Below are 16,557 nucleotides of genomic sequence, written 5' to 3' on the forward strand. Positions count from 1 at the left end.
TATTCAACAGATAATTAGCGTTCTGCTTTCTGGCTTCTTGCCTACTCAATCCTGATTTTTCAACAGAGAATTAGCGTTCTTTAATAAATCATGAGCAGGCCATGAAAAACATCCCATGAGGTTCATGGAAAACCAGAATTATCGCAATAGCTGGAAACTGTAAAGTCGATAATCTTTTCCCGGTGGACTGATATTGTTATGATAATAGGCCACATGGCCAAAGCCATCTGTTTTGGGGTTTTCACAAAATAAAGTTTAGGCCACTGAGCCGCTTCAAGAACATGTAACAGAAGAAAAGCTGGCTATTCAAAACTTCCAAATCTACACGGCTGTGCCAAGCTCACAAATTTTCTTAATCAATTCTAATGAAAGAGAATGGGCATTCCACCCATTACGTACAGAGAGAACCAAGGATTTCGGTCTTGGTCCACCAACAAAAAGATAACAAATAACAAACATACAGATAACTTGAGAACAGCCACTGCAACTCCAAAACAGCCCACTTTGTTACTCATTACTGAAACTAGAATTTCAGAACTATGAATCCTTGTTCTTAGAAAAACTCCGGGGGAGTCTGCTAAAAACACCATCATCCACTATTTTATAGTGCTTTGAAAATTGTCGTTGGATTATTCCGCAATACCTATCAACAGGTTCCTCATATTTGCTGTACAACGCAGGAACTGTAATTGATATGATGGTTCCTGTTGCCATCGAATTAGAGAAAAGTGTAAGTAGAGCATCAAAAACTGAGGAACTTATTTGTAAATCAACCTCTCTCTCTCAAGAAAAAGAAAACGAAAAAGAAAAAGAAAAAGAAATTAAAAAAAAAAAAATTTTGATGAGTGTCTTATGCACCTAATTCCGTGTGTATAAGAAAAAAGCAGTTGGCTGGAAAGTTTTTGGCGAGCTCAAGTCAGAAAAATAGTTTACTTAAGTTAAATGGGAGCTCATTTTGTTGCCAAGACATGATGGATGTCTTATGCTGACCATGCAAGAATGGTTAATTTTCAAATTGGCCTCAAGTTTGAAAGAAAAATCTGGATTGTCACATGTGATCTACAGTAGCACACACTAGCAGGGGCAAGCAAAACATCCCATGACATGGCAAGACAGATATATTGCTAAAGGTTGAAAATCTAAGGTCAGTTGGCAGATATACATACGACAGTAAGCCACAGTGCATCTTTTTAAGACAAAGGAAGAACAAAGGCGTAAAAAAGAGACAGAAGATTTTCCTATATAATAACTGGGCCAAATTATGTGATGATATACACATAATATGTACATTGATAGATACATAATGACTTTAAAAGGAAAAGGTTAGAAAAAGAAAACAATAAGCAGCACACACACACAGAGGAACGAGTTACACAACATCAGCCACCGCACTTAAGTGACAGACTAAGGATGAATTTGCATACCAATATATGCAAGAGTGAAGAAAGAGAAGTAGCTACCGATGACAGACAAGAGCCACATACAGACCACCACCTGTAATACATAATAGTATGTGAGAGAATTCCTTAAATGAATCAGCAAGGTACACAATGCACAATTAAAAGAAGATTCCCATGGTTTCAGTGGGATCAATAATAGATCCCAAGAACCTATTTAAATAGCAGAGAGCTCCATAAATCATGCAGGGGATTGGAACCCAAATACAGTGGTTTGCACTACCTGCCCTGCAAACCAAATAGAACAAACATTGATACCAAATTGTTGTCTAAGAGAAAATTAAACACAGTTGAGTTGCAGTGCAGTTTCTGAAACAGAAAATTCTTGTCTTTCTTCGGGGAAAGGCTCTGCACAGGTACTCATGGTCACCCCTGCCCATTTTTGGACATTTCCCCACATCTCTGCCCCCTCTTGGCATATTTAAACCATTTTTTTTGGGCACCAATAAATGTAGGTTGATTATCATTTTGACAATGGATGAATAATTGTCATCTACAAATCATGATTGCCTCATATTTGCCCCACTATGGTTGCAACACCTCAGCCATACAGCTTAGCATGTTTGAATAATTATACTGTAAATCTAGACTGACCTTGAAAAAAAGTCTAAAATCCTTGCCAAGAGTGATGTCGTGAGCCATATGCAGAACATTATTGATTTTAACACGAAATGATGCTGCAGCATTATTAACCATTTCCTCTGATAATACTAGCTCCGGTAATGTTTGTAATTGTCTGCTCAAGAATGGAAACAGTTCTCATGATGAAAATAGTTTTGGCTCTATAATAGTAGAGAGATATAATCAATTAGCAGATCAAGGGTAAGATTACCTATCTCTGATAACGTTATAGTTGGCCCAAAGAAATAATAGTATGATTAAAATCAGCAACACATCTGAACAAATTGATAAGAATGATAATCCAGACCGCTCAAATAGGAGCCATGCAACTGTAGCAACAACAATGACACCAAAAGAAGCAGTCCGCCGCTTCCACAATAGAATATCAGCAGCTAAAATAAAAATACAGATAGTCAAGTAAAATGATATCAACTAGAGAACACATTTAAATATATGCCAGAAGGCTGTAGCTGGTGAAAAATAATATGAAAATTTACATTACTAGTTTGCTGCAGGTTTTGATGGCAAATTGTAATTGCTAATAAAAGAAAGTGGTACATATTATAAATGCTCAACACGTCATAATCCAGCTAATTAGAGTTGGTAATAAAAAAAATTCAAATGGATTGAAGGCAGGGGGATGAGAAACATAAAGATAATGTAAAGGTCAAATCCAAATAACAAAAAAAAGAGGACCCAGAAAAAGAGTTGGTCTGTAAAGGATAGGAAGTTTTTCAATGGTAAGGTACACAGGATTTGTTCTCATCTCAAATCAGGCACCCCTTCTATCTCCTACATATTTAAAGTACTGTAATGCAAATCCAACTGCTTTTGCATGAAAGAAAAATGCAGCAAACAGTCAAGCCATTCGAAAAGGCTGGTATCTTTTAGCCGAAAGAGAGAGAGGAAAAAAAAAAAAAAGAAGAAGATGAAAAGGCTGGTCTCAGCAAATAAATACAAACTTTCAATCAGAGGAGAGCAAAAAATTTTCCTGTACATGATGGATTAAAAGAGAAAACCAACAGCAGTTGTGATTGCAAAGAAGGAAGCAACATAAATCCAAGTTGTGCTAAAAACATTGATTCAAAATATAGAAACTCCGTATAATCTCTCTTTTTTTCTTTTTTTCTATAAGCAAAAACTGTGATATATAATCATTGATACAATGGCATTTACTACACATCATTAATACTATCACTTTTAGAGAGAATACATCAAGAAGAGTTTTGCCAAGGTGAATCACTGGAAGAAATAAAAGAAGACAACTTCAATTAAACCTAGGTACAACACACAGGCCCGTAAGGCAAACTTTGTGATATAATGGACTCGTATGACATAACATAAATGGTGGTTGCTACTACAATATCATCCATAACTAGGAGTTACATTCTACCCCTTTTTTCCAGTACTATTCTTTTCTTCCTATCTTCTCATATGATGTGTATTTATCACCATCTGTTTAGATTTCAGCCAGTCTTGCATTGTTTAATTTCTAAATTTCCTATACCAGGGTGAGGGTACCATAGCAATCTACACATACAATTAATAATGAACCAAAGTGGCACCACTCCTCTTTAACATAACTTTCAGAAAATCCAGTTGCCTTCTATTGATGGTCTAACACCATGGTATGATTGCAGATGTTAGGATTGAGAATTGGGAACTTTTAACGGGCAGAACAAGCCACTGCAAAAGGCCCTTGAGTACGTTCAAACAAAACAATCTATTGCACAAATACCTTCTCCATTCATGATTGCCCCCATCCAATTTTACCTAACAGGTACCATCTCTTCTATCGTTTTCATATTTTTAATTAAAACTGTTTTGCCCATTAAAAGTTTCCAATTCTCAATCCTGTGCATCATCCTGAATGATAAATTAAAGAAAGACATGATAGCACAAAACACAAAGTTAAAAAATTTGGAAACAATTACTAATCCATCAAAGTCTGCAACATGATACCCAATTATGTTCCTTTTTCACATTGGTCAAGAACCCACTAACTTAATTAGAGAATAAGATGCAATCACCAATTTTTTCAATTCATAAAACTTACATTAAGGGAAGGAATTGAACTCCAGCACAAATTGTCTAAGCCGCAATAACACACTAAAAAAGACACAAACTTGCAAAGAGTGATCGCATCAACGGTTGTGTTTAAAATTGAAAATGCACGAAAGCCCACTTCATATAACACCCAAATCTGTTCTTCATTAGAAGTAATCAAAAATTCCCTTCATCTTAAAACCACTATAAATCATAAATCCCAAATGTAAAGGACGCAACTTTAACATATGAAAATGAAATAAAGTCAGTCAAAAATCTTTTTTTTTTTTTTTACCTTTACCTCCACCCATAAAACTGTGGATTGTGCCTCGGTAAGCTGACTCTCCTGGGCTACCTGAAGATGTTGAAGATGTGCAAGCTGTGGCCTTTCTTGCGTCCCCATCATCCTCAATGTTACACAAGTCCTCTGGACTTTCCATGAAAACCCAGAACTAATACAACCCCAGAGAAGTTGAACCCCCCAGAAGGAGAAAGATGAGGCAATAACTTGAATTGGGCAACTGAGAATTTTTCAAGTTGGTTTCAAAATTTTTGAAAGCTGAGAATAACTTTTCATTTTGTGTAAGAGACTCCGAGTTGGGATCAGAATCCTGGAGTAGTCAACTTCACGCTTTCCGAGGTGAATACGTGGCCAGTTCTAAAAGAAACTAAGAAATGGTCAAAGTCGACTTTACAAGCTCCGCGGTGATAATATTGAACTGAAAGGTTTTGTTGAGGCGATACTATATTTGGTCGCCTTGAAAGGCTACGAATAGCCAAGATAATTTTTATAAACTTTTTTTTTTTTTTTTTTGGGATGGGTTTTATAACCAAAAAATAACCCTATACTTTCACTTGGGTCAAATTCAAACCCTAAAACTTCGCAAAAAATTTCATAAATACCGATATAGAAAGTTGTGAATGATAGATAACAGTGTGATGTTCATAATAAAATATTGTTAACTCAATTATTATGAAAACTAGTATGTAATTTTGTGCATATACACGAATACATTTAAAAACAATCAGAATTATATATATATATATATATATATAATTTAGAATCTAATTAGATCTAAACTCTTTTATTTTTGCATTCAATAATTTACTTGCCACAAAAATTTTTAAATTAGATAGAACACATGTGCAAAATTGAACTCCATTTAAAATTCAATTTAGAATCTAATTGAATTTAGACTCTTCAATTTTTGCACCTAATAATTTACTTAACACTCAAATTTAAAAATTAGATGAGATACGTGGCGCAAAATTAGATTCCAGTTTAGAATTTAATTGGATTTTCTCTTAGCTTTGGCTATTTATATATATATATATATATATATATGACTTATACTCTTGAATTGTTTTTAGTTATACAAAAAAAATGGCTCATAAATATAAAATCATTCAAAAATTATAATTTTTTTATGGTTTCCTTATATTAGACTCCTCGTTTTTTACACTAAATTAACTCATTTGACACAAAAATTAAAAAAAAAAACTTGATTAGATGAGACACATGGCACAAAATTAAACTTTAATTGAAATCCAATTTTTATATTGAATTAACTCACTTGACACAAAAATTTAAAATCTTAGATTAGATGGGACACATAGCGTAAAATTATACTCTAATTTAATTCCAATTTTAAATCTAATTAGATTTTCTCTTTTTTTTTTTAGAGAGTTTCAACCTATGGGTTCCGCTCCTGATAATAGCTCTTTATCATCAGACCAAGACACCAATCAGTTTTTGGTGTAGGCGGGGATTGAACCCCAGATCTCTTATACAACCATCAGAGATTTTACCAATTGAGCTAACTGGATTTTCTCTTAGTTTTACCTATTATTATATATATATAGACTAGTCGGTAACTAGAGCAATGCTTGAGAAAGTTAGACATAATCCTTTTTGTCTAAATAAGAAATTTGATAATTATGATAACCAACGAACATTTATTATAATCATAATGCCAAGAATATTGTAGTTTTGTCACCTTTTGAGTATTTTTAAATAAAATATTTAGGATTTAAATTCTCTCTTTTCTATTGCAACTATCGAATTATAAACAAACGAAATCAACAAATACTTTCAACGGTCTTTCTTAGATTTTAGAAGTTTGAAATTGGAAGCGTTTTTCGTTTCTTAAAGTAGAGACTAAGAGACTAAGATTGTCTATCTATGAGATATTAGTATGTAGAATACAGAAGCTCCACCGACTTACCCTCCTTAATTCTCCAACCATGAAACTTGCTTGCTTTCTCCCCCTAAACTGTGACATATTACCACCATCAACCTCCACAAAATTGTGTTGTTCAAAGACAAATTTGTGATAAAGAAATCAGGTTACGAATAGTAAAGAGAAAGAGAATGTAGAGATAATGAAATTCAAATTTTGACCGGACCTAAAAGTAGAGGTTTTAAATAACTAGCAGATGGAGATGATGATTTTGGCCTTAAAACTCATCAACCCAAAGGAAAGTGGGAATTCTCCTTTTTCATCAATTTCTAAAACATGACACTTTTCTACTACTATTTTTGGTAGGTGAACTTCCACGCAACTTTTGAAGTGTTTAATACTAATACCGATTATCAACAATGATGAGCCATAAAATATATCATTGTTCATGTATCAACCCACGATTATTCTTACTTTGGTTGAATATGGCTTAGATGTTGGTTGAACTTCAACAAATATGAATTTTGAACAATAGTATGTTTCACATCAAATGAGAGGAAAATATTTCGTTTTTTCTTTTTCTTTTTAATGATAGAAAATATATGCCAATATTGATGTCAATAAGACTAACATTTTAGCTAGGTTACAAATTACATGTTAAGCTTCCTTCATCAAATCACCTGTTTTATTTATTATGATATGCAATCTTTTCATCACCTTCATATTTATTTTTCTCAATCATGCTGTTTCACATTCTCTTGATATTTTATTTGATAAAAGTTGAATACATTCTCATGTAACGTCCAAGTCCAATTGGCTCGACCATAATCCAATTGATGATCATGGTTTGCACTAAACACTTCAAAAGCAACATGGAAGTTCTCCTACCAAAAATAGTTGTAGAAAAGTGTAGTTTCTAATATTTTGATTTAAAAGAGAATTCACACTCTCTTTTGGGCTAAAGAGTTTTAAGTCCAAAAGCATCATCTCCATATTTATAATGGTAGTTGTTCTTTAGGTTGTTGATGATTTGTACATAGTGCTTTCTGAACTCCCTAGGTGTTAATGTGTAAACTAGATTGAATATGAGTGATTGAACAAGTAATTTAATTGGCATGTTACAGGAGAGATTAAGCATTCAATATACTCTAAGATCATAACGAATCAAAGAGTTGAAACATTTGATATATATATATGTAGGGACGCGATTCTCAAACGGCCCAACAATGACGTTGGGCTCGCGCGTGAAGGATCCCTCACAATAAAATTTGTAGAGAGTGGGCTTGAAAGGCTAGCGTTTGGTCACAGGGCGTTGGTCCGAACCGGATTTTAAGGAACTCAGATAAGAAAAGGCTTCAGCCTGGATATCTAAGCCCCACAGCTTTATAACTTGAGGGATTGGACTCCTCGGATCAGGTCCGAGGAGCACTAATGTTTTTCTCCGGTTATCCGGCGGTGGATTTTTCGTGGTGGTGTACATATATTATCCAGGCATTCTCATCCCTGGAGTTTTTCCCAGGAAGTGAGATGGGGATCCCATTCTAATTAGTTTACCTTTCCTTTTATACTAGCCTACGTTTGCTGTCCCTCGTCCACGTGTAGGGTCAACTTTTCCAGGACTGATGTTTGTCCCGTCAATCTAATCCCAGAATTGTTGGGGATGATTAATAAAGCCTAAAAATCAGGTTCTGTTAGGTGTAAAGTCTTATCAGTGAAGGGTATTAAGGACAACTTCCCTGAAATATTTTAGATCTTCTTACGGATTTGTTCTTATAGTTCTCTTTTACCCCTCTTGTCAAGGGAGCTTTAGGCTTGCCGAGGACTAAACCGTCCTCGGCTGCATATCTGGGCCATCCCCAGCCTTATACTTTTAAGCTTGGGCCATAACTTTTTTTTCAGCTTGGGCTTGCGGGCTCCCCACGAGCAAGTGGGCCTGGCCTATAAACTATCGGGCCCCACAATATATATATCATATTAAATCTTAAGAACTTGTCAACATGCAATGATTCCAAATAGTAAATTAATCTCAAAATTCAATCATCAATCTATAGAAAGCACATGGATAATCCCAAGAACACATGTTAAAAATATTAGGTTTCACCTCTAATCCTAGCTAGAGATTTAGCCACACATAGTTACGCAAAAGAAATCAATGCTAAACCTCTAAAAGAAGAAGAAAAAAATATTAAAAAGAGTTCTAGGACTTTTCCTCTTCTATTGTGTCAACCTCCTCCGAAAGCTAAAGAGAAAATCCCACAAATTTAGGATGTAAAATCCGTGATTTTTGGAATTGTATCTGCTGTCAACTTCCATCCCACTTTTGGCCTCCAAAACGAATTTTTTTTTTTTTTTTTTTGGAATTTGTGTTAAGCTAAAAAGTTGAAGATTTTCTACTATTGGACATTTGTGTAACAAGTTATGGCAAAAATACTAAAACAGTGCAAAATGTATCCATGTTAGGATTTTTACAATTTTGGCTTGAACGAATATTTTTCTTCCCTTTTTAATTCCAGTACATTTTTTTTTTTTTAAACTTCTTTAATGCTCAAAAGTCATGCCCCAATTGATCTTGACCCTTGGATTCTCTTGGTTCCATGTCAGCATGATCAGTTGGCTAGTTTTAATCTCCCTTAAGGGGAAAATACACATTAAGAATATATATAAATATATATATATATATATATATAAAAGAGATATCTTTTAAACTCATATATTTACGTGTAATTAAAAATAAAATTTTTGTGATATTGCCTATTGAAACTAAAATAATAGTGTAAATTTAAGCAATCAACTGGGACTCGTGGAAGTATTGTTGCTTATTAAACCTCCAACTCTTTTGGTTGCATTCGTGGGTATCTTGGACTTCTTTGAGGCCATTGATCTGGGTGGATTGGAGACATGAAGATTTCTAGGATGGACTCCAACCAAGTGTTCTTGACATTTGTACCAAATAAAAAATAAAAAATTCATAAGAGATAAATAACATCATTGCGATACAGTGTACCAAATGATCAATTTATATTGATTGATATGGAAGTGAGTACAGTTATCTATATAACTCTTTAAAATGATAGAATAAAATAAACTCCTTTGATTTGATCTCTAAGAAGCTTTACAATCCAAAGAGCTATGAAGCATGATCTTGAATCTTGCGTTATTGTCTTCGAGTTTAATGAGTAGTTGAACGTATGTACTTGATTTGATGCAAGAGATGTTGGATTAATCTCGTACCAAATCAAAGGAACATGATGGAAAATCCTTACTTTGATTTAAAGAAATAGGAATGAGCATTGATTTTGAGGGAGCTATGATGCTCTTTTGGACTTAAAGATGACTCTTTATTTTGACAGAGTGTCAAAAGGGTTTTTCTCTCTAAGGCTGCGTTTGGTTCAATGTAAATCGAATTCTGAGTGTAAAATGAATGCAGGGGAAAGTGAATTCCCGTAAGGAAAATGAAATCCGAGTGTTTGGTTCTGTAATGGAAAATAGTCCAGAAAATGATTTCCGATGTTTGGTAACATTCTGAAAATGCTATTTTCCTACAAATTTTTCACATTATCTTAGCTCCCAAACAAATTTTATAACAGAAAAATTCAAAATATACACTTAACACAACCAAAAATCAAAATAAAAACATCTTTTATTCACAAACTTGGTGAGAGGAGGAAGAAAGAGTGAGAGATTGAGGGAAAGAGAGATAGATCGGGAAAGAGAGGATCGAAGTGGATGGAGGCGGCGACAGCCAGATCGGGTGGGTTTAGGGGTGGAGTGGAGTGGGCTGGTGGTCGGTGGCGGCCAGTGGGGGTTTGAGGAATGGGTTTGCGGAATGGGTTCGTCAAAGTGTTGGGTTCGTCGGAGTGGTGGGTTTGTAGGAATAGGTTTAAGGAATGGGTTTTCTGGGTTTCAGGGATGGGTGTGGTGGGATGCAACCAAATCGGGTTGAGTTTGAACAAGAAAAAATGGAGGGGACGATGAAGCTGGAGGGGACTTCAGACGACGCCTTGTGGTTTGGGCATTGCTCGACGAAGATGGAGGGGACTTCCGACGAGGGTGGGTTTGAACAGATGGGTTTACACAAGCAACAAAAAGGAAGGAAGAGGAATAGAGCACTCATCGTTGTGTGGATGGGACGAGGACACCGATCTGACTGGTGAGGATGAGCTTCAGGTGGTGTGTGCTTGAGCTCAGTCTCAGTCTCTCTCTTCTAGGTGTGTTTTCTAGAAAATGGTTGAAGGTAAAATCAAAGCATAAACGATTTTATGCTTTTGGTGGATTATTTTACGGTCAACGGATTGCTGATTTTCTGTTGACCATTTTTTCCGTGGGTGCCCAAACACACACAAGGGTGTAAAACAGTTTCCTAAAATTGAAATCATGTGAAACAAACGCATATCTTTTTTCTTCTCATACGAAAGGCCTATATTTATAGGCGACTCAATGGTCATTGATTTGGAAATTTCACTTAGTATTTATTGAGATTTAATTACAAATTTTGAATTTGAATTTAATTTTGGTCGTGTATTTAATAAGAACTTTCCATGTGCATCTTTTATTCTGACATTGCCACATGGCTTTCATATTTCACACAACCCCATGGCTTGGACACATGTCATTTCTATGTGCATCATAGTAACTCATGGGCTTGCCATGTGGCTTGATTTTGTTTGTTGATTGTCCGCTATTGACACATCATCAAATGGAAATTAACTGGATCACAAATATTTGATCATGATCGATCAGACGAACGTGAATACATCATAAAATTTTGATTTCTACAGCAGCATCAGCAATAGCTAGCCGAAGCGAAAAGCTAAGGTTCCTAAACCGACTACGAGTATGAGCGAAGCAAGGAGCTAAGGTTCCTAAACCGGCTACTATTATGGGATTGTTGTATGAGTATATAATGTATTGTACCATTGTTTAATAATAGACTTATTGAGTTGGGCTTAGTTTCTTAGTGTTTTTTACAGTTTGGGTTTTTGTCCTATAAGGTCTCTGTATGGGTGTGTATATTCTTCACTGCATCAAAAATGTTTGTCCATGAACAATGTCAAACTTGAATTTTGATTGCTTAACTATCCAGTTAATATTTGATTAAAATTATTATTAAGCTATTCTAAGGATCTAGCCTCATTTCTTAATATTGTATTAAAATTGACCCATTGGTTGCTATTGCATTTTGCAAATTAAAGCTTTAGGGCATGTTTGGTAGATTGTAATAGGTGCTGTAATGTAATAGTTATTCCTATGGTTTAGTTATTCTTTAGTTTGGTTCTGTTTTTATTACAAAGAATAGTCATTCCTTATGAATAGCTATTCTTCAAAATGAGGAATAACTATTCCTATTTAAAAGGTTGTATTAGCTATTCCTTAATAAGTGCAATAATTTCAAAACTTAATATATTTCCAAATAAACAAACTTTCCACATATATCTAACAATTATAAAAATAAAAAATCATAAAAAATAATACATATCTCTCTTAAATTTAAAAATAAGAATTTTTAAAGAGATATAATTGTATGAGTAAGATTTTTCCTAAAATAAATGTTAAGTTTCATTCTAATATTATAACTCATAACCAACTAATGAATATGTTTAGTTATTACATTACAACGCATTTTATTGCTAGTAATAAAGATTACAATTCCTGTCGTAATCCTCATTCAGTGTACCAAACGTACCCTTATTATTTTCAGTCACAATCATTAGTAGTAGTTGAAAAAAAAGTTATGTTCGCCTTAGAATGACGTAACACTCATATTTACAATACATGATATAGTAATAATAGACTTCAATAATATGTAAGGGCAAAACTTAGATATAGTATCTTAGGTACAGTACATTAGGTTCCCTACTTAAAATTTTGACATCTGTCCAATTTACAACCCAAACAAACGGCGTTAAAACTAAAAATTATTTTCTTTTCTTTTTTTTTCTTCTTCTTCTTTTTCCTGTACTGCAACTGCAAGAGAACCTATGGCTTCATATCTTGGCATTGTAGGATCTGTGCCTTCTGTTGAAGAATAAATAGATATCATCATCAAAAGCAAACAAAAAAGCCACAGTAAAAAAATAAGGAAGAAAGGGGAAAAAAGCAGAAAGCTTCCTTCTTAGACTCGCTCTTGATCTTTGAGCCCAACGACTCGCCTCTTCTCAAAATCATCACCTTCTCCATCGCCGGACCGGTCTTCACCACTCTCAGATCGTCCGCAGAGCTCAACCTCTTCAAGACCGATGGCTCCACTGTGGTGACATACCTTTTCTTCTCCTACCGGACTACCAATTTCCGGCTAGATCTAGTGTTAGAATAGTTAAAGTTAGGGTTTCCATAGTTTCTCCGGCGATAAAAAACCGTTGGCTTCTTTATTTTCTCCTTTCTTCTTTATTTTTTTGCTGGAGATTTTTTGTTCGCTTTTGGTGAGCACCGTGGGAAAGTAGAAAGCTTAGCTTTTGATGGGCTGAGATGAGAACAAGTTTACAGCTGATGGACTTCTTTGTTTTCCTTTTTGTTCTCTCAAAAGGAGTACCTCCACATCCACCATCTTCATGGTTATTTTTATTATTTTATATGGTTTTAGTTGTAGTGAGCCAGTGACTATTGGATTTATTTGGATTTCCCACGGTGATTTTGGCTTTTTACTTTATTTGGAGTAGAAAGCATAGCTCATCTCTTTATTCTTCAGCGGAAGGCACAAATCCTAGAATTCGAAAGATTTGATATGGCGTAAATGCTCTTTTCGTCCCTACATTTTGGGGTAATTTCTATTTTGGTCCCTACATTTCTATTTTGCCACTTTTAGTCCCTAATCTAATTAACACGTGTTATTTTAGTCCTTTCCGTTAGCCAACAGACAAAAATAGTTGACGTGGCTGACGGAAGAATTAAAATATTATTAAAAAAGCCACATCAGATAAAATAATATAAAAAATTTCTAACTATCTTATTTTTTTTATTAAAAAAAAAAGAAAAGAAAATAAATAAATTTATTTTGTTTCTCTTTTTTTGGGGAGAACATGAAGAATCTAGAACATGTATTCTTCCCGTCAATCATGTTCTTCATTTTCTTCCTAGCAAACCTTGCCCAGAAATTTAAAAAATCAATATTTTTTGTTTTCTCTTTTCTTATATTTCCTTAGCAACAAAGCCCATAAAATCAGTCAGATTTACAAACACAAAGACATGCCCACAAATTTACAAAACACAAACACATTCAACAATTACTCTATCATTATTTCACGTTCCCATTACACAAAGACCTTCAAGGATTCAAAATACCTTCAACAAACCCAAGTCTTTACACGCCTTAATCCAAATTTACAGACCCAAGCAAACCCAAATAGCAAAAATCCCAAACTCAAGATCGCTTTCCTCTTCCTCACCAACTCCGACCTCCACTTCGCCCCTTTCTGGCAGCAGTTTTTCCAAAATGCCCCTTCCAAAAACCCCTACAACGTGTATGTCCATGCCAATCCTTCCGTCAACGTCACTCGCCCTAAGGGCACCGTCCTTACCTACCGTGGCTCACCGACGCTCATCTCCGCCACGCGCCGTTTGCTCGCCATCGCCGTCATCGACAATCCAGCCAACGCATTCTTCTTCTTCTTTTTTCTGTATCGGATCTCCTTGGAGTTCGAATTCAGGTTGATGGAGCCAGATCTGTCTCTGGGAGCCATTTGGGTTTGTAAAAGTTTTGGAGATTTGGATTTGTTTGGAACAAGTGAAAGAGTCAGAAACAGTGTTTGAGGAAAGGAAGGAAGTGAGGGTGTGGGTTTTTATAGAGGTAGGTTAGAGAGAGAGAGTGTGCGTTTAAGAGGGTGTGGGTTTTGTGTTGTTGTGATTTGGGTCTGTGTTTGTGTTTGATCTCTGTTTTTTCTTTTTCTTTTTCTTTTTTCGTTTGTGTTGTTGTAATCTGGGTTTGAGTTATTGGTTGCTGGGTTTGTGTTCTTGTAATATGGGTTTGAGTGTTTAATCTTCTTTTTTTTTTTTTTTTTTTTTTTTTCTTTTTTCGTTTGTGTTGTTGTAATCTAGGTTTGAGTTATTGGTTGCTGGGTTTGTGTTCTTGTAATCTGGGTTTGAGTGTTTGATCTCTGTTTTTTTTTTTTCCTTTTTCGTTTGCGTTGTTGTAATCTGGGTTTGAGTTATTGGTTGCTAGGTTTGTGTTCTTGTAATCTGGGTTTGAGTTCTTCGTTGCTGGGTTGGATTGGGAAGAACAATGAAAATTAATAATGATAAGTAATATGTTTTTAAAAAAAATTAAATTAGATTTAAGGTTTTTTTTTTATTTTAATAATATTTTAATTGTTATATCAGTGCCACATCAGCGTCACGTCAGCCAATAGAATGTTCTGTTAGCCACATAAGCTATTTCCATCTATTGGCTGACGGAAAGGACTAAAATAACACGCGTTAATTGGATTAGGGACTAAAAGTGGTAAAATAGAAATGTAAGGACCAAAATAGAAATGACCCCAAAATGTAGGGACGAAAAGAGCATTTATGCCATTTGAAATCTGAAGTAGTTGTTAAATTGGACTAATGTCAAAATTTTAAGTAGGGAACCTAATGTACTATAGCTATGGTACTGTACCTAAGTTTTGCCCAATATGTAAATAGTACATAATATTATTTACAACATAAAGTGTGTACAAGAGATTATATCAATGGGGATACCATCATATTTAAAATATGTTTCTTATTTTCCAATTTTATTTAAGTAAACTTTATGCACATGCACAGGTCAAGATTGAATAGTTAAAATTAATTCGTACTTAGTTATCTTTTACCAAAGCAAAAAAAAAAAAAATGTAAATATTTGTCATTTTGAATGAAAATTTTTTAATTTAGGTTTTTAAAAAAGTAGTAGTTTTATTTTTATAATTTTATAGTTAATATTAGGAGGATTTGAACCATGATTCTCTTAATAAATGACAGCGTGTTATGTCATTTGCCAATGCCTTACGGCTGCTCCACCACCTGTCGCGGCGACGCCTGCGCGCCTTTCATCTCATCTTGGCCTCAGTGCAAGAGATGATATATGGAGGTGTGTCATACCTCAGGTATGCGACTGGAATATGAGTCGATTTTAAGAAAATTACCAAAGGTAAGTGAAGTCACCACCAATCATTGAGTTTTTCTAAGGTATGACTAGTCACCTAACTTTATTTGATTTTATTACCGATCCTAGGTTAAGAAAAATGGCATTTTTCCTAATCTAATGTGAATGGGCAAAAAATCTTGATTCTTGAATTCGGAAGTCTGGTTACGTGTGGGAAATGTGTTAGGCACCCCAAAACACCTGTCCAAAGACCGTCCTTTGTTTTGGTAAAATTGTAATTTTTAGACATTACCAATTGAAAACGAGCTATTGGCATTAGCTTATGGGGCTTTGAACGTGTTGGGATTTCAGGTTTGATTTTGGAATGGATATGGTCTGGATCAATGCTTTCTAAGTGTATTTGAAGTCGTTACCAAATTTCCATAGCGAAAATCTGGCAGCATTTCATCGTATTTTCGTGGCGGAAATTTATGGCCTCGGGAAGCGTGCTAATGTGTTTTTCAAGTTTTCTATATATTTTAACCATTTTAACTCCGATTTCCACCCATGAATAGTCGTCGGAAAGGGAATTTGATAATCTTCGCTATGGCATTGGTCCCAACTTGTTGTATCAATCAAATCAAAATTAAGGTTTCTAGTGCCCTTGGGAGTCAATCTCGGGTTAAACTTGGTCAAAGTTGACGAAAATGACCAAGTAGCTCGGGTTTGATGTAGAAACATGAAAAATGTTGTTTTGGGATAATTTTGACCGACTTTGACTTTCAGTCAACCCAGGGTTGACTAGGGGCATTTTGGTCAATTTAACAAAAAAAAAACACTTTGAGTGCTCCGATGTCCGAACGGGTTGTGCCACGTCAATCTAGATTCTTCCCCGTACCCATGGAGAAAATATAATATTTTTGGAATTTTCAAGGTCTAGTACACAAATTGAGGGTGGACAAAATAAGGTGCCTACATCATTGAACTACAAGATTATTGATAAAAGACAACAGTTAATGCAATAAACCATTTAGGTACTTGAAATCATTTAATTTCGTTGTTAATCATTTGTTAGAATATGTAGATTAATCATCCAAAATAGCTTCATTTTAGTAAGAAATTTAAGTAAGTTTCTTAAATTATTTATGTAATTGGTTTTTATTTCCTATCTTAATTTTTGTGTTGGTGGTATAATCAACTTCAATAATATGTGTTA

The 16,557-nt window shown here is 34.7% G+C and overlaps 1 protein-coding gene across 2 annotated transcripts; it reads right to left on the reverse strand.

Moving 5' to 3' along the window:
- Positions 1 to 284: 284 nt before the first annotated feature.
- Positions 285 to 4,766, reverse strand: LOC126697836 (reticulon-like protein B16). 2 transcript variants are annotated; one of them, XM_050394960.1, is made up of 5 exons: positions 4,426 to 4,766; positions 2,290 to 2,470; positions 2,052 to 2,193; positions 1,425 to 1,494; positions 285 to 704 (listed from the first exon to the last, which is right to left on the reverse strand). In XM_050394960.1, exons 1-5 carry the CDS (start codon positions 4,562 to 4,564, stop codon positions 538 to 540), a joined length of 699 nt encoding a protein of 232 aa, XP_050250917.1. In that variant the 5' UTR covers positions 4,565 to 4,766; the 3' UTR covers positions 285 to 537. The 2 variants fall into 2 exon arrangements, with proteins under 2 accessions (XP_050250917.1, XP_050250916.1); XM_050394959.1 differs by having other exon boundaries at positions 4,420 to 4,762.
- Between the last annotated feature and the right edge of the window lie 11,791 nt (positions 4,767 to 16,557).

The sequence above is a fragment of the Quercus robur genome, chromosome 8 (genome assembly GCF_932294415.1).
Source record: "Quercus robur chromosome 8, dhQueRobu3.1, whole genome shotgun sequence".
NCBI lineage: Eukaryota > Viridiplantae > Streptophyta > Magnoliopsida > Fagales > Fagaceae > Quercus > Quercus robur.